Source organism: Mustela putorius, unplaced genomic scaffold (assembly GCF_011764305.1).
Source record: "Mustela putorius furo isolate JIRA1106 unplaced genomic scaffold, ASM1176430v1.1 tig00000508_pilon_pilon_pilon, whole genome shotgun sequence".
NCBI classification, from domain to species: domain Eukaryota; kingdom Metazoa; phylum Chordata; class Mammalia; order Carnivora; family Mustelidae; genus Mustela; species Mustela putorius.
Window position 1 is genome coordinate 6,019,452 of NW_025421402.1, and position 25,711 is coordinate 6,045,162.

The window sequence follows — 25,711 nt, forward strand, 5'->3', positions numbered from 1 at the left end:
GGAGGAAACGGCTGCCCTACCCAGTTTGGATGGGAGAATTCTGGATATCTCCAGCTAAAGCCTGGAGGGCAAATGAGTTAGTTATGTGCTCTAAGAAGGTCCAGATCTTGGGCATTAAGACAAAGTCCTCCAACTCCAGCTCATCCTCAGAAGAAGTTGTCCGCAGCTCAACAGCCTTCCTCTCTTTGCTCTCCACCCGCACCCATGACTCCTGCCCGTCTCTGAGGAGCTGCTCAGAGCATTTTGCTGAGTGACTAAATGGATGCTGATCTTCTAGAAGATTCTTGGGAAATTCTGTTAAGTAGGTTGAGTAGCTTCTAGACGTTGTGGCAACTGTTCTTTCTTTTGGAAAAGCATAATCCTGCAGGGCTCTGAAAACCCTCAAAGAAAGTGTATCTGTTTTAACAAGGACAGGGATTTAGAACATGAAATACTTTGCAAAGTCCTAAGAGAAATCTCTCTGTGACCGGACATGAGGCTTACTTCCTCTCTTAATGTTTTATGACAGGAAAGAAAAGGCCAGAATTACTGGTGCATGGTGATAATAAAAAATAGGTCGCCTTTTGTTTTATTTTATTGTTCTGTTTATTTATTGTTGTTGTTTTGTTATTTATTTATTTGTTTATTGTTTTATCGTATTGTATTGTATTTGTTTTATTGTTTTAAAATCCTCTATAGACAACGAAGCCTTCTAACGCCTGCTTCGGGGATAGACGCTCCCATGGCCACCCGCACCACCCCCTTGGGTCACCACTGTCGGCTCTCCATCTCAGCCCTTCGGTTACTGTGCTCAGCCTTTGCCAAATAAACTAATTTCCCCGAGTCCAGGCTTTCTCATCTGTAAAACGGAAATACTAATGGCTACTTCAACAGGTGCCGTCTGATGATGTTACATGAAAATATTCTATAAACTAAAAGATGCTACAGAAAATGTGAATTGCCAACTGGTTATTACAATTGATTATGTTATCAGAAGTTGTTTCTCATTGATTAGTTGAGTGAACTAGATTGGCGGGACTGTGTTGCCATCATGAGAAGGGACTGGCCATTATCCATTAACACATATTCCTTTGTTTTGAAAACGTGCCTCAACTATCATTCAGGAGCAGCTCCTCATAAGCAGGAAGTCAACAAATAAATAAATCGCATGATTCCCAATTTTTCACTTCCTTAGGAGCTGATCATCTAAGTGGGGAGCTAAAATAGACACAAAAGAGTGGAAGAAAATTTGTGTGCAAGGTAGGCTAGCCCAGATGGAGGAAAGAACACAACATACAAAGATTCAAACTTAGCAAGGAATGTCCTTCATTTTCAAAGGATTCTTGTTTTAGAAAAGGATGTACTTCGGGCTTTGCAAAAAAAAAAAAAAAATGTGTGCTGTACTAATACACTCTGAAAATATGTTCCTGGGCATGGAATGTTGAAAACTAGATCTAGTAAATTCATTGACACCTGGAAACACACCAGCTGGGGCAATCCTGATTGCACAAGGAAAGTGGGGGGACAGCTGGGGGTTCCGATGTGTTGAATGGATGTTCCTTGAGGCCTGGTGTCTGTGCACTCCCGTTCCTTTCCTGCTATGTCTTTGGGATCTCTTGGTCAGGCTCCACCTGATATTGGAGCCCCTGGGGCCTCTCTCTCAGGACCTTTGTCCTCTCACTTTACTCCCAAAGGCAGGAACATTGGCCTGCTCGCCATAGAAGTCTGCCTCTCTAATGGCAGACAGAGGCTGGGGATTCTCTGACCAGAGACTGTGATGAGCCTGTTTTCCCTGCCTCCTTTTAACTTTCCAGAACACAGCATTCATCACATCTTTGTGTGGTTTCTTTTTATTTATTTGTTTATCTATCTATCTATTTATTTATTTATATTTTTTGAGAAAGGTGGGGCTGAGGGAGAGAGTGAGAGAGAATTTTAAATGGGCTCAGGATTTGAGCTCAAGATCCTGAGCTCCTGAGGTCATGACCAGAGATGAAATCAAGAGTCAGATGCCTAAGCAACTGAGCCACCCAGGAGCCCCCTTCTGTGCGATTTCTTCTCTGACATCCATGGTCCCGATCACATGAGGGCGAGGACCATGTCTGTCTTCTTCACATCGTATCCCAAGTGCTTGGCACGGGGCCAGGCACATCACAGACCATCAAGAAATAACCCGCAGAATGAATGAATGGCAGAGCCGTTTGGGAGGAAATAACACAGTGGCCATCGTAGGAAAGTCCTCAGTCTTTTCTAGAATTCTTTTTTAATGGTACTTTCTTGGGGTAGAATTCACATACCATACAATTCACTCGTTAACACGCACGAGGTTTTTAGTGTATCCACAGAGATGTGAAACTAGTACCACAATCCATTTTAGAACATTTTGCATCATCCCGGCCCCTGGCAGCTGGCGCTCTCCATTTCTTGCAGGTTATTTTTGAAAGATGATGCAGCTTGGGATTGAGTCCCAGATCGGGACTCCGCGCCCATCAGGGAGACTGCCTGAGATTCTCTTCCTCTCCCTCTGCCCCTCCTCCTACAAGCTCTTTCTCTCTAAAATAAATTTAAAAATCTTTTAGAAAGCAAGGGGGTGGTGGGGAGGATAATACAACCTACCATTTGCAGAGTGTTTTGTCATTCATAGAGTACATTGCATGGACTCGTTGATTCTTGGACAACTCTATAAGGTGGGCATTTTAGGGCATCTGTCCCTGAGGTTAAGCTTCAGGTTTTGGAATGAGACCACCAGTCCACAAAAAGTTGCAGCTGGAAGGGAGGGCAGGGGTGGTGGTGGGGGGTGGCCGGGGGCAGGAAGCTCCCGGCGGTGGACTGCAGACTCTGGAAAGGCCTGGGGCTGGGTGCTTCGTATGCTCGGTCATGTGAACGTAGGGCTGTGCACTGCACCCTGCTCGTGGTACGCTGACCTACTCCCCGATGCACAAAGGCCATTAGGGCATAGAGAAGGCACACAAATACTGCATAAAGCAAATGGCTTTTGAAATCATAGAAGATGTGAATGTGAAACCTGGTTCTGCTTCTTACAACAGTCCTGAAGTTGAGAGCCTCCCCAGTTTTCAGTTTCTTTATTTTAAAACGGGATCCTCCGTGTAAGTTTGTTGTGAATGAATTCATGTATGGGAAGCAACTGGTACAGTTGCTGGCGCTCAATAAATACCAAAACATTTTATTACTAGTGGTGAGAAGATTTGAAAAAAATAAAACCCTTGTGGCAGGAACACTATCATTACTGAAAAATGATAATTCATTGCTCTCCAGATTGTAGATAAATGGACACGCTCAAATATTGCTAGTGGAACTTATCTTCTAAAAGCAGAAGGTCAATATGATGCAAGAACTGTAAGCACTTTCCTTGGACTTAGATATTCACTTCCAGAACTTAATCCTAAGGAAATAGTCTGAACTAAGGGGCGGGGGGAAATGTCTGTGTGTACAAAGTTATCCATGACGGTGATGGTGTTATCTGCACTAGTAAAAACACTGGAAACAACTGAGTAGATGACCCAGGGGATGGTTTGAGATTTAGGGTTAGACCAGCAAGGTGGGCTATTAGGTAGCCATTAAAAATGCAGTGAAGGGGCGCCTGGGTGGCTCAGTGGGTTAAGCCTCTGCCTTCGGCTCAGATCATGAAATCAGGGTCCTGGGATCGAGCCCCGCATTGGGCTCTCTGCTCGTCAGGGAGCCTGCCTCTCCTCTCTCTGTGCCTGCCTCTCTGCCTACTTGTGATTTCTGTCTGTCAAATAAATAAATAAAATCTTTTTTTTAAAAATGCGGTGAAGGGGCACCTGGTTGCCTCAGTTGGTAAGCATGCAACTCTTGATCTCAGGGTTGTGAGTTCAAGCCCCACACTGGGTGTAGAGATTACTTAAAAATAAAATCTTTTTTAAAAAAATAGCACAAATACCATTTAGTCACCGAGGAACTCCCTTAAGCAGACACCCTGAGGATAGAGGGGTCCTCGAAGAGGGTAAAAAGAGAAAAGCGAGAAAATATCTAAATATACAGCTTTAAAAGAGTAGGCAGCTGCCCGACAGTGCGAGCCTTATAGATCTTGTTCAAGATCTTGGATTTCATCCTACGTGTGGTGGGAAGCCGCAGGAGAGTTTTAGCAGAGGATGACATAACCAGAACTGTGGATTTTGAAAGCTCTTTTGTTATAATGTGGGAAACAATTTGGAAAAGTATTTTTTAAAAGCAAGTAAGGGGCGCCTGGGTGGCTCAGTGGGTTAAAGCCTCTGCCTTTGGCTCGGGTCATGATCCCAAGGTCCTGGGATCGAGCCCCACATCGGGATCTCTGCTCAGCAGGGAGCCTGCTTCCCCCTCTCTCTGCCTGTCTCTCAGCCTACTTGTGATCTCTACCTGTCAAATAAATAAATAAAATCTTAAAAAAAAAAAAAAGGCAAGTAGGCAGGGGGAGTAGTAGGGGAAAATCTATTAGGGTGATTGCCTAGCGAGCAAGATGTTTTCCCTTTGCCAGAACATCCCTACTCCTGTTGACACACCATTTTCCTCCCTTCAAGATGGAGAGAGAAAACAGTTTCTCCTGCAGAGAGTAGCTGTGTTCTCTGGGACACCCTGTATCCCGCAGCCGTTGGAGGCATTGCACGGGGAAAGGGCTTTGGAAGGGATGCGGTCTTATGAACCCCGGGGAGGGTAGGGGAAAGTGTGTTATCGACGTCCATCAGCCACTCCAGCAGGTGATAAACTATCAAAAATAGCTTCCTGTTGCTGTTACAGATGTTATGACTTCTTTATCACCGTTCTGATCTCCCCTCAGATCCTGCCTTTGGGGCTGGAGTCCGTCGAGCTCAAAGTAGAAAGAGGAGGGCCATATCATGTGGGGTTTAGCAAATGCTCCCTGGACGGGGGACCATGTGAGGAACCCATTCCCAGTGGCCTCGGGCAGGAGCAGGCTAAGTGCCCTTGTGGGTGAATCCTCAGCTTCTCTTCGGCAGGTGTCTGCCGTCAGGTTAGGGGGTGTGTGAGCCCGGGGTGTATCCCGGGCACGTGTAACAGAGCACTTGGCTTTAGTCCCTCTCTTTCCATGCCACCAACCTACTAAAGCATAGGGGCAGAAGGAGTTCTGGCCGCCCAGGACACAGAGACCCTCAATAATTCGTACTTGGCTCCGTAAAGCCCAGTCATGGGTGATCTAGTCAAAACTCCCTCAATTCTGTATGAGAAAAATGCAGTCCAGAGAAGTCAAATGCCTCGAATCTCTAGGGCACTAACTTCCAAGTCAAGTGGATTTTCTATGGTTGCTTCACTGTCTAGTGAAAATGCACACACAAAAGACCACGAATACGTCCCGTTCAAACAAAGATCCTTAATAACGACACGGCACTCTGAGCCTCAGAGTGGTATCATGGAAGGTTCTGGTCCAAAAGTGGTCCACACAGAAGCACAGAGCTGCGTGAAGCTTACACAGCTCTGGCTGCCGCCATAGCTACACCAGGTTCACGCCCAAGGGTAATCGCAGAGTTGAGACTCCCTTTGATCCCCGTAAGTTAACTGTAGCTCAAGTTCATTACTTAGAGGTCACGGCAGAGACGGGAGAGGAGAGGAGTGTTTTTGACACTGGCAGGTGAACTGGGAGGGGGTGGAGAGCCTCATTAGGAAATCACTCTTGTGGGCTCTTCAATCTTGACTGATAACAGGGCTCGATGTTCTTAACACAACTCATGCGAAAGGGAAGAAACGGAGCTCCAGCCACAGATGTATTTCCACGGTGAGCCAAGGACACATCAAGGACCACGGTGAGCCAAGGACACATCAAGGACCATAAAACACTGAGCAGGACTCAGCCTAAGGGAAGTCTTTCTAACGTTTTTAGAGAATATAAAGATAGATCACTGCCATTTGTTGTTTACCCCAGAAAGGAGCTTCTGTTAAGTGTTTTGCCTATTTATTTGTATTCTTTAACTTTAAACAAACTTATGAGTTTTTTTTTCCAAAAAATTGGGTATATATATATATATTAAAAGATTTTATTTACTTATTTGACAGAGATCACAAGTAGGCAGAGAGGTGGACAGAGAAAGAGGAAAGGAAGTAGACTCCCTGCTGAGCAGAGAGCCCGATGGGGAACTTGATCCCAGGACCCTGGGATCATGACCTGAGCTTTAATCCACTGAGCCACCCAGGCACCCCAATTGGGTATATATTATTAACCCAATTTTACAAGTGAAAAAACTGAGGATCAGAGAGGTTAAACAACTTTCCTCAAGTCACACAGCTACCAAGTAGTGTAGCAGGGTTTACATCTGAATATATCTGATTCTGAAGCCATGATTCTACGGTGATTAATCTGTCGTGAATGGGGAGTTGACATCCCAGAGACCTATAAAATTCTGCTTTCTTTGTTTGACAGTTTAAGATCATTTCACCCTCATGTCTTCTCCACTACCATATCTCAAGGGTTTTAGGTTGTGACCTACCAAAAGCCTGCGGTTGACCTTCCTTGCCTTCCTGGTATGATCGCAGAAACCGCAACAAGCGTCTTAGGTTGGTGTCATTTAAGGTTTAATGGCAAAGAAATTGTCCTTGCAAAATGGTCCTCATTCGTTGACCTCTATCCTATCCACAATCCCTTAATCTAGGGCCTCATCACACACAGATTCAAAGATGGGCCAGGCTGGAAGGGACCTTTGCCAATATTTAGAGACCTGCTTCTTCATTTTCTAGAGGAAGAACAGGAGTTACCTGATGGGAACGTGGGTTGTCAGAACTCATGCAGCAAGTGAAAGCTCGAGGTGGGACTCGAACCCAGGCCTCTGGACTACCCTACCAGTGCTCTTTCCATGCTAGCAGGCCTCGTGCGTATTTGTGGTATTTAAATACGAGTTCACATGGAGATAAAGAAACTACTAATCTCCTCCATCTACGTAAACCGTCTGCAGAGAGGAGCAGGGTAGAGCCCTGCAGAGAAAGATAGAAGGTGCTATCTGCTGCTTCACTCCGCTCTCCACAACTGAGCTAGATGATAATCTCTGAGCAGCGTGTCCCCGCCCGGCTGGAAATGGTGAAACATTTGTGACTGACCTCCAATGACCAAGAAGCTTCTGGGTGGGGCTGGCGCGCGAAGTGGGGGGGCGGGGGTTGGTGGGGACGCTGTTTCCATTAGGACAGTGCCGAAACACAAGCTGGGGTCAGACGTTGCTTGTTGTCCTGCGGTAAGTAGCCTCTGGGGAGGTGGATTTTTAAATTAGTTGGAAGAGTGTGTGTCTGTGAACATAGAGTACGGAGGTCTCAGAGGGGATTCTCTGCCTGTGTGCTGGGATTGCAGAGTGTGGAATTCACTTGTATTTGTCTTGGAGTGGACCTAAGATTGAACGGTTTGTACTAGATGGACATTAGTCTCTTGTTCCCGAGACCTAAGATGCGTGTGCGGTAACAGCTGTGGCAATCAGAGCTCCAGCTAGAAGCTGCGTAGACCTTGGATCCAGTCAGAGCTAGATCCAAGGAACTCTGCTAAACCTGTGTAAGCCTCAGTTTCTCCATCTGTAAAATGGGTGTACAACCACCTACCTTCCACCGTTGCTCTGAGGATAACAGACAAGTAGTACATTTGATGCCTAGTGAAGCAGTCACTCAATAATAGCTATTAATTAATCATTCTTGTTAAGTCAATGAGGAACTCAATCCCAGAGAATGTCGCCCTGCAGGAGAACTGTCTTTAAGATTTGTTCCAAGTTGCAAAAGACTGTCATATGTGGAGGGAAGGGACTGGGGTGGCAATTTGAACACGTTATGAGTGGGAGTCAGAGACTGCACACCGTCACAAGGAAAGTTGTGGAACAACGGCAAAGAGTGATACGTGACCCTTACGTAGAGTTTATCCTGCACCCAAAACCGTCCTAAGAGCTTTACATGGACTAATTCATTTTGTCCACAGAGCAGCCCTGAAGATGCTGGTGCTATTAACAGCTTCTCTTACAGTTAAGGCAACTGAGGCACAGAGGAGTTAAGTGACTTGACTGAAGTCAAACAGGGAAAGAAAAGCTTCTGGACAACATTAGCGCCCAAGAGCGTGCTTAGAGCCGTCCTCTGGGAGTTCAGGAGGTGCAGCGCTCACGAGTGCCCATGAGGCTCTCACAGAGGACTTGGTGATGGGACAATCTGTTTCTCACTCTGTATAGTGACCTTGTCGTTTGAGCTGTGGCAACTCTGCTCAAAACGATACAGTGAGTGGAATAGGCTGTGCAATTGGCGGGACCCAGGGCAAATGAAAATCTGGGGTTCCTTGTTAAAAAATGATTAAGGATCTAGAGATGGCAAGAGCAGAGTCATAAACCAATCCAGGGACCCTCGCCCAGCTAGACTCCATAGGTGGCAGGCCCTGAGACCCAACTGTGAGGCAGAGACAGTGGAAGCTTCCACAGTCTCACTTACCCGCTGTGATAAACTCTAGGAGGGAGACATTTGACTTCCCAATTAGCAGGGGGGAAACTGAGACTCAGGGACGTTGAGTGGCTCCTCCAAGGCTAAATAGTGTTTCTTCTAAATAAATGGCTTGAATTGCAGTGTGTACAGAATGTGACAAAACGCGACAGAATGATTTGGCCCTTTCACTTTACCGGGAGCTTTGTGGGGCCAGCAAAACAAATCTATGAATACTGCTGAAGTTGCTTGCGATTCCCCGGGTACTTGCTGATTTAGGCTTAGAACTAAGTCGCATTCAGGTTGCATTGATCTCAAGTCTTTGCTGATAGAAAATGCCTTCCCCCAGACTACGAATTTGAGATTTTGAGTAATCTGTTTTCCTTCTTAAAACTTGGCTGTGCCTGTCCCTATAAATGTGTACTACCAGAGATGCGGCAAATCTGGTGAAACTCAGACTTGCTATTTCTGGTTGACTTGAGTCTCTCATCATTGATGTCCGTGTTACACTCAGGGAATTCTAGAACAACAACACATCGGAACTGGATCTATTTAGCACACCACCCCCCTCGGTTTTAGACCGAGAAACTGAGGCTCAGAAAGAAGTGACATGCCCAAGGCGGCTGAATTGGCAAAGTCACCAAGCTGGACAGTTGGTTGGGGTTTTCCTTTCTCCTTCCAGATTATGTCCCAGCCTCCTGGGGTGAGCCCCCTGCCATGGTAACCAGCGCTGGAGGGAATCCAGAGAAGATCTTTCTGACGCCCAGGACAAAGGTGATGCCCTTACTCTCTGTTGTCCCCTTCCCCACGGTGTCTTGCAGACCTCACTCCTCCCTTCTCCCTGTTGGGTACTTTGGCCTTCTCTGTCCGCTGGTGCATGGACACGGCAATAGTCATGGGAGTAGGGACTGTTTAGGACTAAGGACTTCCCAGGACCATATGGCTTTGAATCTTCGGTGGCTTATAACTCTCATTTAAAAATCATGGGTGAAGGGTGCCTGGGTGGCTCAGTCGGCTAAAGCCTCTGCCTTCAGCTCAGGTCATGATCCCAGGGTCCTGGGATCAAGCCCCGCATTGGGCTCTGTGCTCAGCATGGAGCCTGCTTCTACTCACCCCCCGCACCTGCCTCTCTGCCTACTTGTGATCTCTAATAAATAAATAAAATCTCTAAAAAAAAAATTTTAAAAAGTAAAAATCATGGGGGAGCCCTGTTTTCTTACAGGGCCTATTAAAAATGGGTGCATTATAATAGGTAAGCCGGTGTGTGTTCAAACCTCTGTTTGGCTCTGAGGATCCCTCCCTGTTGAACACCTCTACATGCAGCACTTGACTAACCTTCCTAAATATTGCGTGCAGTATGGTAAAGGCTCTGGCCCCAAAATAGGGTTTGAATTCTGTCCTCTCCGTGGGGGATGAAAGTCCGGTTTTCTCATATGTAAAATTGGGACAACAACAGTTCAGTTGCTACCTTGTAAGTTTGTTATCCTGATGTTTAAGCAAGATAATTTATAGGGCCATCTGGCTGGCTCATCTGGCTGGCTCGTGACTCTCAATCTGGGGTCCTGAGTTCGAGCCCCACATTGGGCACAGAGCCTCCTTTACAAAAATTCAAAAAATAAAAAACAGTAAGATAATTTATGCCAAGTGTTTTGCATGATGCTAGCATATAACAAGCCCCCATAACGTGTGTGAGTTAAGAAAATGAAGCAGGTGCTGTCCCCATTTTTCAGATAGAACACTGAGGCCCAGGGAGAGAAAGCAGTTCATAGCCAGGAAGGTCAGAGCTTAAATTCCAAACCGAAGCCATCTAGCCACCAAGTCCCTACTCCTCACCGTCTGCCTGTACCTACCCTTGCAGTGCATCCAGCTTCCTCCCACAGTATCTTATTTACGTGCGGCCAAATCTGTGTGGAAGCCTGCCGAAGACAGTGGCTTCCCCTGCAGTCAGGGCTGACAGACGCATTTCGCTGGACTGCTCCGTCCCTACTTCTCCATCATCCATTGCCTGTTCTTCGAAGTTCCCCCTTGGCCTCCTCTCTGAGTGTTCTGTGCAGGGGGGATCAATTTCTCCTCCAAGACAGTACATATTACAGACATCATGCCTTCCTCCAACTTTGTTGTGACGTCTCTTCTGCTTTTCGATTTTTTTTGTATGTTAATGTCTTGGTTTTTCAGGTACAATGAGAGCTTTTGAATGTTCAGATGGCATTCTCCCGTTCATCCTGTCCGTCAGACTACTTCACACAGAGCCACACACCTAGACCACTCACTATATATTTAATTGGAACTCACACATGGAGCTGATCTCTCAATGTTTTATTAACACAGTAAGACACAACTTATGTAAATAAACTTTTTATGTAGATAAATTTAGTACTAGGCTAATTGAGGGACTCAGAGTTTCTGGGCTTATTTCAATATTTTTAAAGTGGTTTTTTTTCCTGGGGCACCTCAGTGGCTCAGCCGTTAAGCGTATGCCTCAGGGTCATGATCTCAGGGTCCTGGGATTGAACCCCACTTCCGGCTCCCTGCTTAGCAGGAAGCCTGCTTCTCCCTCTCCCACTCCCCCTGCTTGTGTTCCCTCTCTCGCTGTGTCTCTCTCTGTCAAATAAATAAATGTAAGTAAAATCTTTTTTTAAAAAGTATTCTTTTTCTGATTAGAAAAAAGATACGTTAACTACCGAAAACTTTGACAGTGACAGATAGTATAAAGAGTTAAATAAAACACCACCCACAATACCCAGTTTTGTTAACATTTAAGTATATTTTCTTCTACTTCCCCTTTTCAAACAAAGTACATTTAAATGAAATCCCTGATTCAATTTCCATAAGTTTATATTTGTGAACAAATCTATATTTGATATGCAAAATTACTGTCAATGAACTATTCTGGATTTGATGAACCAAATCAGGTGACTGGGGGCTATTACTAAACTAATGTAAAAGACAAAAGAGTTGAATGACCCCAAATGTTCTTTTTTGTACAAGGTTTTATTCTTTTAATATTTTTAATATGTTTTGTATGTAGCTAAATATAAGTGCATGATATATCTTCATGGAATGGACTCCTTCCCCAGATTAATTTTTTCTCAATGTAATTTTAAATGTTGATGTAACATTCCATTCTGTACCTTCACCGTGATTTATTTAATCTTTGTTTTTCAATGAAATAGTTTCCCATTTTCACTTTTATAATTGGTAGTGGTAAGACTACCTTGTAATAGCAGCTTTGGTCCCATTCCGGATTGTTTGTAAATTGTTCCATGCCTTTTACCCATGTACCAATTGGGGGTTTAAGGGTTTTTCTTAAGAATTTTTGGGAAGAGGGGCGCCTGGGTGGCTCAGTGGGTTAAGCCGCTGCCTTCGGCTCAGGTCATGATCTCAGAGTCCTGGGATCAAGTCCCGCATCGGGCTCTCTGCTCAGCAGAGAGCCTGCTTCCCTCTCTCTCTCTCTGCCTGCCTCTCCATCTACTTGTGATTTCTCTCTGTCAAATAAATAAATAAAAATCTTTAAAAAAAAAAAAAAGAATTTTTGGGAAGAAAAATCTGAAACCTTTTAAAGTTATACATAGTACACGCTCGTTCTAGTGTTTTTATCTATTTGCCTTTAAATTTTATTTGACTTAAACATATGAAGTCTTAATATTTTCGAGTCAAATCTATTTTTCCTGTTGCTTTGTGATTTCTTCCATTGCATATAAGCTGAGAAAGTTTTCTCTCATGTAGGATTTAAGAACTATTACTGAATTTGTGAACATCCAACCTACTTCCTTCTACTTAATGTCTACTTGAAAATATTAACTTCTTTAATTCCTTTGGAATTATTTTGTTACATCCCATCTGGATGCAAGCTATTTTTTGTTTTTCTTATAGGTAGCGAATTCAGTATTCTGTGCGTGACATTTCTAAATGACGCTTTCCTTTCACGGCTTTGTGAGCCACCTTTGTGATTTATTTATTATACATCCTAGCCAATTTTTTTCAAGTCTATACCACCCTTTAAAAGTGGTATGTTAGGGGCACCTGGGTGACTCAGTGGGTTAGGCCGCTGCCTTCAGCCTGCCTCTCTATCTACTTGTGATCTCTCTCTCTGTCAAATAAATAAATAAATAATCTTTAAAAAAAAAAATAAAAGGTGGTATGTTAGGAGGTTCCTGGGTGGCTCAGGCCTTAGGCATCGGTCTTCGGCTCAGGTCATGATCCCAGGGTACTGGGATAGAGCCCCGTGTCGGGCTCCGTGCTCAGTGTGAAGCCTCCTCTGTCTCTCCCACTCCTTCTACTTCTGTTCCCTCTCTTGCTATCTCTCTCTCTGTGTCAGATAAATAAATAAAATCTTTAAAAAATAAAAAAAAAGATTTTTTTTAAGTGGTATGTCACGGGGCACCCGGGAGATGCAGTCGACTGAACGACCAGCTCTTGGTTTGGGCTCAGGTCGTGATCTCAGGGTGGCGAGATGGAGCTCCATGAGTTTCTCTCTCTCTCTCTGTTCCCCCTGCGCTCTCTCCCTCTCTCTCTCTCTCTCTCTCTCTCACACACTCAGATAAATAAATAAATCTTTTTTAAAAAAAAGTGGTATGTCAGGAACCTGCCTGGTCACAATTCCTTTTCACATATGTTTTAGCTCTTCTCAACTGTTATTCTTCCCCCCTGGAAAAATTTGAGATTTCATTTGGAGTTGTAAAAAATTCTCACTGTAGTTTTGATTGCAGTTATTCAGAACCAACAAATTCATTTCAAAGTGATCTTTTTCAGTCTTCCAGATTCCTGATCTGAAATATCATGTGTCTATTAGTTTATGTCTTTTTAAATTTTTTATTTCTTTTTTTAAAAGATTTTATTTTTAAGTTTCTGCACCCAACGTGGGGCTCAAACTCACAACCCTGAGCTTAAGAGTTTTGTGTTCCGCTGAACGAGCCAGTCGGATGCCCCAATTTTTAGATATCTCAGTACATTTTTATTACTTTCTTCAAATTATTCTTCAAATTCTTCTCAGCTCTATCTGGTGTGATGGCTGCTGAGGCTCCTGGTTCTCGCTCCCTGCAATTCCATTTCCTAACTGGTTATGGCTGATCTAATAGGGAGAAGAACTGATAATTTTAGAATATTACCGTGCCTGGGTGTGCCTGGGTGGCTCAGCGGGTTAAAGCCTCTGCCTTTGGGTCAGGTCATGATCCCAGGGTCTTGAGATCAAGCCCCACATTGGGCTCTCTGCTCGGCGGGGAGCCTGCTTCCTCCTCTCTCTCTGCCTGTCTCTCTGCCTACTTGTGATTTGTCTGTCAAATAAATAAAATAAAATCTTTAAAAAAAAAAAAAAGAATATTACCGTGCCCTCAGGACTTTCTCAAGTACTCTCATCAATTCCACTACTTTTTCAATCAGTTCTTTGGGGATTTCTAGGTATATAATCACGTCTTTTGCAAATAAGGATGAATTTGACTTGCCTTTGCCCCAAACCATGACTTTATTGCTTTCATGTATCAGTTAATAGCTCAGCTCCAGCACGAGCCTGCCTGGGCACCAAGCCCTGTTACCTCTTCTTATAGTCTTGAGCAAGTTATTTAACCTCTCCTTGTCTTCATTTTGCCCTCTGTAAAACGGAAATAATAATTATACCTGAATTTTTTAAAAAAGAAAAGGAAAAGGAAAAAATAGTACCTCCCTCTTTGGTGGCTGTGAGAATTAGACGAATGATATATAGAAAAGTGTCCCCAAGCCTGCCCCGTAACTATTCCAGACCCTTATGATTATTGGAGGTTGGAGGCTGGAAGGACTTCCTACTTCCCAGAGTTATAATTGCGAAGATTAATTTTTTTAAATGGTTACAGCAGACATCCTCGTTCTCAAATAACCGCTAAAACATTTTACCGCTTGGTAAGATGTTGATTATTGGTATAGAAGAGATAGTCTTTATTATGGCAAGAAATAAGTCTCATATTCTTATTTTATCAACTTATGAAAAAAGAAACGAGTATCTGACTTCATCCGACGATGGTGTTTGTATATTATGGAGATCATCATTGCAAAAACTCCATTTACTGATGCTCTCTTCATATTCTGTAACAGGCAGTTCCCTGTAATGACTGAGAGCTGAGCTTGGTTTGCTGTTTGGCTCTTCCAGCAGCGGGGGAGGGGGTGTGAGGAAGGGGGGTGGGGACCAGCGAAAATTGCTCACCCTTCCCAAGCCTTTTATGGTCCCACTAGGAAATCGGGATCATGTCTATTCTTGCAGAGCGAGAGCTCAAAAGAGCATGGTAAATACTCAACACCAGTTTTCATTATTGTCATAGTTGACTTCCTGGATGTCCCTGGAGTAACTTCTTAATATTATCTTATATTTACTTCTGTATTCATAAGTGACATGATCCGGCAGAGTCTTCCATCTTTTTCTGTGCCCTGGATCTGTATAATAGCACAGAAATTACATGTTCCTTAGAAGTTTAAAATAACTCTGGGGCACCTGGGTGGCTCAGTGGGTTAAGGCCTCTGCCTTCAGCTCAGGTCATGATCTCAAGGTCCTGGGATTGAGTCCTGCATCGGGCTTTCTGCTCAGTGGGGGGAGCTTGCTTCCCACCCGCCCCTGCCTGCCTCTCTGCCTACTTGTGATCTCTATCTAATAAATAGATAAAATCTTTAAAAAATAAAAAAGAAGTTTAAAATAACTTATTTTCTAATACTATTTGGACACAAATTTTGAGTCGATTAATTGCAATAATGCTTTTATTTTCTAGAGTCATTTATTGCATGCTTATTGTTATTATGTGACAAAAGCTATAATAAGTACTTCACATAGCTCCTCTTGTCATCCTCAGAAGTATCATTTATATTTGTCTTACTGAAACCTGGGAACTAGTTATTATTGGTCCCATCATACAGATAAGAAAACTGAGGCTTTGAAGAGTTCAAGAACTAGACCAAGTTCATGCAGGAATGAGCGGGGATGTGAACCCAAGCTGACTGCCGTTCTGTGCTTTTTGTGGCTAAATAGCACGCTGCCTCCAGAAGTCTTTCTTGTTACTTTGTTTTGATTTTGGTCTCTAAGTTTCCTGTGCCTTATGGAATCAATTTTTCTAATTTATATTTTTCTAGGAAATCATTATTTTTATTGATATTTCATTTTTAAAAAACACCTTAGTAACCTCAAAATCTTAGATCTCCTCTGTTTCTGTGGCTTTATTCATTATGAGTTTGGCTTATATATGTTACCTCCTTTTCTTGATTATTCCAAAGTGCATTTTAAGTTAGGGGATTAAAGTCTAGTAATGTGAAGGAGAATGGATGATATTATAAAATGGAAACAGATTTTTTTCTTTTAAAATATCCCATTTCTATCCAAATTTGTTTCTCTTCCCCGCTTCCTTACTTCAGTCTTTTTTTTTTTTTTTTTAAGATTTCATTAACTTATTTGACAGATAGAACACAAGGAAGGAGCGTGGCAGGCAAAGTGAGAAGCAGGCTCCCCACTGAGCAGGGAGGCTAATGTGGGGCTCAATCCCAGGACCCTGGAATCATGATCTGAGCTGAAGGCAGACGCTTAACTGACTGAGCCACCCAGGCACCCCTTACTTCAGTCTTTAAAAAAACAGAATACTTGGATCTCAAAAGAGCCCGAGGAGCACTTTCGAGTGTCCGGCCGTTCATTCACCAGGGCCTAGAAAGAACGTCTACTTGTCTCAGCTCCACAGTGAGGGAGCGGCAGGGCTGGGAGAAGCAGCTCGGCTCTCATCTCTTTGGCTTTGTTCTCTCTCCACACCATTCAGCTATGCTATGGCTCAAAATTTTAATTTTAAAAATAAGCTAATGAAGATTGCAGAAAAAGTCTTTTTAAGGGATGCCTGGGTGGGTCAGTCAGTTAAGTGTCTGCCTTTTGCTCGGGTCATGATCCCAGGATCCTGGGATCGAGTCCCCGGGGCATTGGGCTCTGCTCAGTGGAGACACTGCTTCCTCCTCTCCCTCTGCCTGTTGCTTCCCCTGCTTCTGCTCACTCTCTCTCTCTGTCAAAAAAAAAAAAAAAAAAAAAAAAAAAAATCAATAAAGCCCTAACTATATTGATAGCAATTATTGATTATTGCAATCTGTGTGGTTTTCATAGAAATCTTCTATTGTGCTCTTGTTTTAAACCACTCTTCATAGAGTGACTCTCTCCAAAGAAAGCATGTCAGGCAGGAACGCAGTGTGTCCCTACTATTTCACGTCAATGTTGGGTTGTACCAACTAAAGGCTCCTCTATCATTAGAAAGGGGAAGCAGAAAGATGGGATCCAGGTGTACCCGGAAGTCTTGGGATTTCCAGGCGGGCCTGAAGTGGACAGAAGAAATGCTTCCAGCACTCTTCTGGACTGTGGTGGGCAGGTCCTTGGCTGGAGGCTGCATTAGTGTTGGTTCATGTGTCAAAACTCAGCAGGTCAAAGAGGGCAAGACAGTCCCAATCTTGATGATGGGATGAGCCAGTGGCAAACTCTCTCATGGTCCAGGCACTGTTTTTCACAACCTAATTACCCTAATTTGCTCATTTCCTGGTTATTTGGTATGTGTGTGTGTGGGGGAGGTGCAAATGAGCAGATGCTTTTGCCCACTGTCTGATCAGCAAATCTGCAATTAGACCCCAAGGAACAACCTGTTCATTGTGGTTAGGGGCCATTAGCCACTTAAATAATGACATCTGTCATCATTTTTGTACCTCATCCTGTCCCAGTTCTTATCTTCAAACTATACTCAACATGAGTGCCTGAGTTTCCTCAAATAGACCGGCTCAATTCTAATAGCTCTACTCTAGGCGCCATCTTGGTGAAGTGTTTCAGATCTTCCTCCATTTACAATGGGGTTAGGTCCCGATAATCCCACTGCAAATTGAAAGCGTTTGAAGCCTGAACTGCATTTACTCTACCTAACCTACCAAACATGGCTTCGCCTAGCCCATCTTAAACAAGCTCAGAACACTATGGTTGGGCAAAGATCATCCAACACAGAGCCTATTATATAATAAAGTGTTGAATATCTCATGTAGCTTATTGAACCCAGCACTGAAAGCAAACAACAGAATGCGTATGGGGGTGTGGAAGGGTCGTGAGTGTATCGGTTGTTGACCCTTGTGATGGCACAGCTGACTGAGAGCTGCCCAGCATCAGACAGGGTACCGCACCGTGCCTGGCCAGCCCGCAAACAGATCCAGATGCAAAATTCCAAGCATGATTTCTACTGAATGGGTGTCTTTTCCACCACTGTCACGTCTAAAAGCCAAGTCAAATTGTCAAGAGTGCCCAACCGTAATTACTGAGTGCTTCCCCCATGCCTGGCATTGTATACCGGTCTTTAGAAATAGCATAACGCACCGAGCACACACAAGAACTCGGTGAGGCAGAGGCTGTCATTCTCCCCATCTCACAGGTACAGAGGCTGAGGTACTGAGAAGTTTAATAATTCCCAGTTGGAAGGGAAGAGAACTTGGACTCTATCCGACATCTGTTGGACTTTAGGCTTGATCCTCGCACAGGTACAGTGTGTCATTTGGCTGGTAAGATGTTTGTAATATATGAAAACGATGGAAGGAAGTAGAGGCACTATAATTTAATATAAAGAGCCAAAAGAAGGTATCGGTTTTAAAACAAGGGGGCATTGATTTAATGCAGTGATTCTCAACTGGGGGCAAGAATTGCTGCCTCGGGGTGAGGCTTTTGGAAATGTGTAGGGCCTTTCTCAGTCATTTTGGTTGTCCCATTAACCTATTAGGATGGTGGTCTCCTGGGATGTCGAAATGTGCAGCACAGAGGAAAAGAGTTCTAGACAACAATGAAAGATCTGTTGGAGCTAGATCTCAGAAAAAGTGCTCAGAAATACTGATAAAGAGGAATAGTAGTAACTCACAATGAAGCCATCGAACTCAAGAGTAGCACACTCAAATGGCTCAGGGGTCAGTCAGGGCCTCCAAATCTAACTCTTGAAAAAACCTCATCAAACAGAATCACCGAGGCACCAAATTTGGTCTGTGGGCCTCCAGTTTGGAGCTTTGTAATGGAGGTTTTTCTGATCTGGAAACATGTTTACGATACGTTCAGTGACAAGGAAAAGCTGCCGATCAGTACGATGCCGTGTTTAGAAAAGACTGTATACGTGTACACATGTATTTACACGTGTACACAGAAAGAGTACCTATAGTTATGAGAATATGTAGAAAATGTTACAGAATAAAATGCGGGTGATTTTGTGAAATGTTTTGCTTATTTGCATTTTAAATTCCACCACAAATGTCCGTTGGTTGTTTAATTTTTAATAAATAAGGAGAGAAAGGAGCCTTAAAAAAATATTAAAATTCGAGTGTGGTTTCAGAACACAGCCCTTAGTGGCTTTCTGGCTATTCCCTCTGATGAAAGAAAGAGAATAATTTCTGTGATTAAGGACAAATGAGACATTGAAGATGAGGTAATCAATACTAAAGCACTAGAGCGCCTTTGAAACTGGAACAACACTGCTGGTTTCCCAGACACACTGGTTTGGCTTCTAGCTCCTTCCTGTGATGTTCACGTCTTTTGTGATTCAATAAAGCTCTTCTGTCAAAGTCCAATCTCCCTTTTGCCACTGCCCCAGAAATCAATACTGGAATTGGCTTCAGGAAATCAATACCTGTCAAAATTTTAGGCGGGCTTATCCAAAATAAGTCAAGAGCAAGGCATTAAAACTCTCATCTGTGCCTTTTTTCAAATCAAGTTGCCCCCACCTCTTGAAGATCATTGTTTTTTCCTGAAAAACCCCCATTTTGCTTCATCTCCATCATTTTTGTGTTTTGTGGTTTTGTTTTTTTCCAGCTCTGTAAATTTTATTTTGTGCACAAGTCACTTTTAACTGAGCTTTCTTTCTGGAGTTTGCTGATCACTGGGGGCAGGGGGTGGGGGCGATACTGGATTTTCTACGCACTTGTCTATGGACTTTGGGAACTGCCTGGAGTGTTTTCTCACCTGCCCGTCTGGGTTGTGTCTACTTCCCGCTCCCCTGAACCCCTTCTAACCAGCGCATGATACTCATAAGGCAACCCACCACGTTCAACTTGAAAAGCAAAGGGTAATATTAGGTGCTTTTGGGAGAAGTAGCTAGAACTTATTATATAGGAAACAGGATGGGTTAAGGACGTAGGATGAATAAATTGGATATGTGTTGTTTCCAACATTTTGATCTTGTAAAGTCACGGCCAAGGACTAGCTTGATACTGTGTGAAAGAAGATGGTGGTATTTTTCTCTCTGGAAACTTCCAACTGGCCAACACCCACAGCCCTGGAGAGGCCTTCATGGCAAACCCCACACATCTTCCTGCCCAACACGGCCTTCTCTCTCTTTTGACTCTTGGTCCCAGTTCTGATCTTAGAAAACCACAATCAAAACAAAAGTTTTCAGGACTTTCCACAGCACCCTTAGCCCTTGGAAATCTTAATGACAGTAAAAGTCTTATAAAGGTTTACAGTGTACAGCAGGACAACTGGGGGGGTGTGCCCCTCATCTCAGGACAGTGTAAGTAAGTATCCTTTCAAAAGTTTTGAAGTTGTCCTGCCTTTGTCTTAGAGTAAACACCATATTCAGCAAAATGCTGATGAAATCCATACGCTGATTTTTTAAAATCCGCATATCTGTGGGCATACATTCAGATTCTTGGTCCTAAAACCCCACGAAGCCACACCCGGTGTGCGTGTGGGTGTGTGTGCGTATGTGTGTGTATTTAAGATTTGGGTTTCTTCCATGACTCCCTCTTGTTGCATTTGCTTGAGTGGAACCCTTGGCACTTCCAGCGGCAGGCTCCCCGGGAGCCGGGACCAGTGGTGGGACTTGTAGGCTTGAGTTTAGAGCCCAAAGCTAGGCCCGGCCGCGTACTGGCTGCGTGACCTCAGCTGTGTCCCTCTGCTCTCTGAATCCCACAAGTTTGTTATTGGGGGGGGGGTGTTTCACAATCTCTCAGCCCTGGGCCGCGTGAAAGCGGTAGGAGGGGCTCAGCACTATGGCCGGCATCGAGTGGCTGCCCCATGACCTCCACCCCGCTGCCCACTGTTGGGTACAAATACCTAACGACCAGTTACTCCTTCTTTTGTATATTCAGAAACTGCAATCTGGGGAGAGGAAAGCCAGTGCCCCCCCACCCCCAGCAGCCAAGTTTGCCTGAGTGGAGCTGGGGGTAGAGCCCCTGAGTCCTAGCAGCCGCCTTGCCTCCTGTGTTTCTCCTGGACGATCCTGAGGGTGCCCTGCGTGCAGACCAGGTGCCCAGCCTGGTGCCCCGCACGTCTCCTCCTCCTGCCCCTGGAAGAGCCCGAGCCTCACTGGCAACCCGCGGCCGCCCTGCAAGCCCATCATGCTGACAGAGTGAGTGGGGTTTTCCAATCAGACTCACAGGCGTAGCTGACTTCTGAGCACGCACACCACCCTCCCTGGCTGCCCAGAGAGGCAAAGGCACTGGCTCTGAGACACACAGCATCAACCGATGGCTGTCTCTGGCTGGGGGCCGGGATGGGTGTGTGGCTCTATGAGAATCTCTGCAGCCTCTGACTCCGACCCTTCTCCTGTCCCAACAGAGACATGAAGCTCTGGCATGGCTTAGTGATTGCAGCGGTTTCCCTCATCCTACAGGCCTGCCTCTTTGCGGCCATCAGCTACCTGCTCAGCAGGCACATGGGTAGGTGGCCTTGCATTCCCTTCTCTCCTAGCCACTTGCAGGGACCATACCCAAGCCTCCAGCAAGACAAGCCCCTGAACACCCCTGGAATACCTACTTGAGAATCCACTGGCCAGATCACCCCTTACTGGGGAATCCCCACTCTGACCTGACCTGTTTCTGGTTGGGGATGGCGGCCCACAGTCCTTCCACTATCCAGACCTTCTACCCAGAGACCAGCTCCTGCAGTGCTCTCGGGGGTGGGCGCATTCAGCCGGGGTCTGACTCATCTTCTTCATCGCCGCGGAAGGACTCAATGGCGAAGACATGGCTCTGGGTATGACTGGACTAAGAGACTGGCTTACATTCTTGAAGTGATTCTCGATGGAAAATAGAGAAGTTCTGTTCTGGGATGGCATTATAATTAGGGAAAGTAAAATAAAGGCAGTTTAAAATAAAGAAATAAAGGAAGTAAATAATGAAAGGCTTTTCAAGCCATCCATCCCAGCCAGCCAGCCAGCCATTCGTTCATTCATCACAACAGGGAACAAAACAAAATTCCCCGTCCTTCTATAACTTGCATTCATGGGGGGAACAGACAACAAACCAGATAAACAGGTAATACACACGCGTGTTGGATTATGGTGAATGCTAGGGAAGAAGACGATGAAGCAAGGCCAGGAGATAGGACAGGGATGATGGCCAGCATCACTGACACTGACATGCCGACATTTGCATATAAATCTCTGGAAGTGAGGGATCGAGATGCATCTGCAAAGGCCCTGAGACAGCGAGATGCATCTGCAAAGGCCCTGAGGCAGAAACGTGTTTGATAGCGAACAGCAGGAGCAGAGAGGCCAAGGTGGCTGGAACTGAGAGGGATAGTGATGCCATGGAGGTCCTTGGAGGCTGGGACTTCAGCTTGTACTCTGAGCTAGGCGAGGGCTGCTGCAGGGTTTTGAATGGAGGCCTGAGCTTTGAAGAGGTCCCTCCAAATGTTTTTGCCCTATTGAGGGCAGTGCTCAGAGACAGTGTGTGCTTGCTTGACCTAGAGAGCTGCCACTGTTGACCCTTGCCTTGTCCCCTTTAGCCAAGGAGAGTGAGCGGCTACTGAAAGGGACCAGGCTCCAGGCCCCGAACCCCAGCCCTGCCCACCATCAGCCACTTGCTGCCAAGGAGGAGACTCCCAGCACTTCTGTGTCTGAGCCCCATTACAGGCGTTATAGGCGTGAGTAATGGGGAGGAAGAAGCAGGGATGGGAGGGAGCGAACTTGTCCTAAAGCTTCTTCTGCTCTGTCTGGGCGCCCAGGGAGCCGCCCTACAGTGGCTCTGCTCTGTCCCCGTCTGCCCGACCCCCAGCTGGAGGATTTCTTGCACCCACATCAGGGAAGGCCTTGCCAAGCCTACCTTTTGCAGTAAGCTGCTCTTCCTATCACACGGGGCGCATCTCGCTGGGTTTGTGTGGATCTGGGTTTGGTCCAGTGTAAGCCACTGCAGAAGGGGTTTGGGGCTGTCTCTGTTCTGTCTCTGTAATACTATGGCGCCGGTCAGTGGGGCGGCCAAGATATCAACTGCCTCTGGCCATGGGATCTGGGTGCTTTAATAAACACGAGTCTTGGTGATGGTTCAAATCCCCATTCCCCATGGGCAAGTGAACCAACAGGGACACCACCCTCTTGCTTTCTCTCAGGGCTGGGGAGATGCACCAGGCCACCGTTCACACAGTGGAAATGGCTGCTTCCACAGCAAGACCACAGCCCCGCTCTACTCACTCCCCAGAGATCACACTGTTTCTTATGGTTTATCGCTTGGCTGATTTGCATTTGCTCCATCTAATTTTAGTTTTTCAGTTGGAGGGATCTGGTGGTCAGGCTTCCCCCCGGCGCTGAGATAAGAGCCTGTGGGGACCAGAAGAGAGCACTCATGTGAACTGAGTGTTTCTGTGGGAGCGGAGGGGCCCTGGTGTCGCTGGGACCCTGGCCGGAGAGCTTCACTGGAGCCCTGGCCAGAGACTCAGCGACGCTTTGGCTCTCAGGGACCTGAGAGGAGTCATCCAACCCTCTTGCTTCACAGGAAGCAAAACCAGACACAAAGAGGGATGTCACCTGCCTAGCTAGAGCTAGGCGGGTCTAGATCAAAGCCTGAGCCGGTGAGGTCACCACGGAGGCCCCCGAGCTGTTTGCCAGGGGCTGCTCTGTGTCCGCATGTCTCTGCTTGCCCCTCTCGACACAGCCCAGCCCTGGGGTGTCAGCTACTGGTTTTAGATGGAACTGGACAGAGCAGTGGTGCCGGGACTCCTGGGCGCATTCCTGACTATTTTGGGGGACCCTTTCTCCTCCCCCTTTCTTCAGTTCCTTTTTTCTCTTTTAGGGGGGCTCTGTATTTCTCTTCCCCGCCTGGCTTCGCGAGGCTGGCTCTGCCTTTGTTTCCTTCTCCCTTCCATTGTGTCCATCCCCCCCCAACACTCCCTGGATCTCCCTGGAAGAACAGTTTCTATTTCTCCCTAGACGACAGCAACACATCCTCCGGTAGCTCTGACAGCTCGAACGGCTCAGGCAGCTCGTCTCCAACCTGCCAGGTAACAGACGCCCCCAGCAAGCCCAGCCCATCCTATGCCATTAGGGTCCTTGTTGCACAAGACTTAGCACCACCCAGGCTGCCCCAGCTACAGAGATGGGAGCAGGGCAGGCAGGCTTCTTGAATCTTTACAGCATCCTTAGGGGATGGGTGGGGGGGTGCGGGCAGGCTTACAGCAACGCAGATCTTCCACACAAAAGGGGGTCTGAGTGGGTTGTAAAAAGGCAAGTGCGAATGGGTCACCTCCTCCTCCCCGTACCCCAGTCACTGAGCCAAAGTCCCCTTTGAGTCCTGACCTCACTGGGATTCAGTCTCCACATCTTTGCTTAAACCCATGAATCCCCTACAGACAGGAGGCACGAGCGGGCAGACCTCCCCAACTCCCCCTTCCCTGCTCTCCAACCCCGGTGCCTTTCCCTTCCAGCTTGAGCTTGGGGAGCCAAGCCTCCTTGAGTGAGAGTTCTGTCCTGGGGTTCTCCCCTCCTCTGACCCTAGTAGGAATCTTGACCCCCATGCCTCTGCTTTTTCTCCCCTCTAAGGCCACAAAGAATATGAATTATGCACAAGTGGTCTTTTCCGCCACGAAAGGACTAAAAAGTGAATCTTCCCTGGACTATGAGAACATCAAGGAAACCACAGATTATGTGAACGTCAATCCAAAAAGCCACAAACCCAATTTCTGGACTTTTGCGAAGCCTGATGACTCTGAGCCGGTTGAGTACACGCAGGTGGCCCTGTGAGGTCTAGGTCTTTAAGGGGGTGCTGTTCTCTAGAAATTCTCACACTCACCTTGCAGGGGAATGACTATTTTTTAGCTCACTCAGCAAGAAAGAGCCAGCTATCAGGAAGAACTTCCACGATCAGTATGAACGAGGGGAGATAACAGTAGAGAAAGCAGGAACGTCTTTCTCCATTGAAAAGTGTGAAAAAAAAATTTTTTTAATCAACTGTAATGGAGTTCTGTTTGGCAATCTTACCATTAAATGACTCTTGGAGCTCTTTACTGTTTGGCAACAAGCAACTTCCTTAAAAGTTTTAAATAAAATGGTCTTGGTTTCCTCTTGCCCAACCCGGGGAGCTGCCCCCTTCCAGAGCTGCATCTTGCTGAGTCGTGCTACCCTGCCCTCAGCACTTTAAAGTAGGTCACTTAGAAAGCTCCCCATCATTCAACCTTTGAATTCCCCGTTTCTTAGGAACGAAAGCTGACAGGGCCTTGGTAAATACCAACTAGCAGCCCAATCTGTGATTCCAGGGGACAAAAAAATCTCCCCCAATTCAACCCAATAAAGTGCAATCTTCTTTTCTGGTTTGTTGTTTTTGTTTGTATTAAAACAATGAGGAATAAAAAGGCACTTTCTTAACTGCATGAAGCCCAGCTTGTCTCAAATCAGCCGACGCCGTGGTATTTACGGGTAAGGTCCTAGACACAGTTTGACTGAGTCATGAATGGAGTAAAAGTGTCCACAAGCCTGTCATTTCCTTCCTCTGACACTGCCTAGAAGTTCTCATCGGTGAAACATCAGAGTCAACAAAAATAAGGACTATCCCTGTTGGAAAGAAGGATAAAATTCGTCATCATTTGTAGCTACAAAACCTCAGAGGATTTACCTCACAGGTTCTAAAATTGATGATAAGATACACATACAATATACTTTTTCCAACAGGCAATTAAGCCACGAAGTGAAATTTTTTTTTTTTTTTTGCTCACAACAGTTAAACATCTCAAACAGTGGACGCCCCAGGACCTCCCCTAACCAAATTCACAAACCCCAGAGGAGGGGCATGCAGGACTTCGAGAGGACTCTAGCGTTACCTGTGCTCCACCTGCTGGCAGCAAACGACCCTTTGCGTCGTGGCACGCTTTCATCTTCCCAGGCTCCTGGTCCCCAAGATGATCTGAAGACGGGGTTCTGGTTTGCGTTTCTGGGGCTGCGCAGTTCTGCCTGTTCATACATCCCTCCACCTCTTGGCTCTCATTGTGGTTCCTCTCCCGCTCCAATTCGGATGTCTGTGCCCCCTTAAATTCCTATGTCGAAATCGTAACCCCCACGGTGGTGGCATTAAGGGTGAGGCCTCTGGGTACGATTAGATGGGGAGGGTGGTGCTCTCCTGGATGGAATTAGTGCTTTTGTCA

General features: G+C 45.7%; 1 protein-coding gene across 4 annotated transcripts; it reads left to right on the plus strand.

Annotated features, from left to right (window-relative positions):
• The first annotated feature begins 7,090 nt into the window (after positions 1 to 7,090).
• On the plus strand, positions 7,091 to 24,883 carry RHEX (regulator of hemoglobinization and erythroid cell expansion). Of its 4 annotated transcripts, XM_004756456.3 has the most exons (8): positions 7,091 to 7,169; positions 9,059 to 9,150; positions 17,760 to 17,865; positions 20,452 to 20,711; positions 20,921 to 21,021; positions 22,091 to 22,228; positions 23,508 to 23,578; positions 24,117 to 24,883. In XM_004756456.3, exons 4-8 carry the CDS (start codon positions 20,701 to 20,703, stop codon positions 24,315 to 24,317), a joined length of 522 nt encoding a protein of 173 aa, XP_004756513.1. In that variant the 5' UTR covers positions 7,091 to 7,169; positions 9,059 to 9,150; positions 17,760 to 17,865; positions 20,452 to 20,700; the 3' UTR covers positions 24,318 to 24,883. The 4 variants fall into 4 exon arrangements, with proteins under 4 accessions (XP_004756513.1, XP_012913701.1, XP_004756511.1 ...); XM_013058247.2 differs by lacking the exon at positions 17,760 to 17,865; XM_004756454.3 differs by having other exon boundaries at positions 7,101 to 9,150.
• Positions 24,884 to 25,711: the final 828 nt, after the last annotated feature.

Excerpts from the sequence above, each read along its gene's own strand:
- RHEX (XM_004756456.3), top strand. Across the intron at positions 22,229-23,507 it reads CCATTACAGGCGTTATAGGC|ACGACAGCAACACATCCTCC; the intron begins GTGAGTAATGGG and ends ATTTCTCCCTAG. Across the intron at positions 23,579-24,116 it reads GCTCGTCTCCAACCTGCCAG|GCCACAAAGAATATGAATTA; the intron begins GTAACAGACGCC and ends CTCCCCTCTAAG.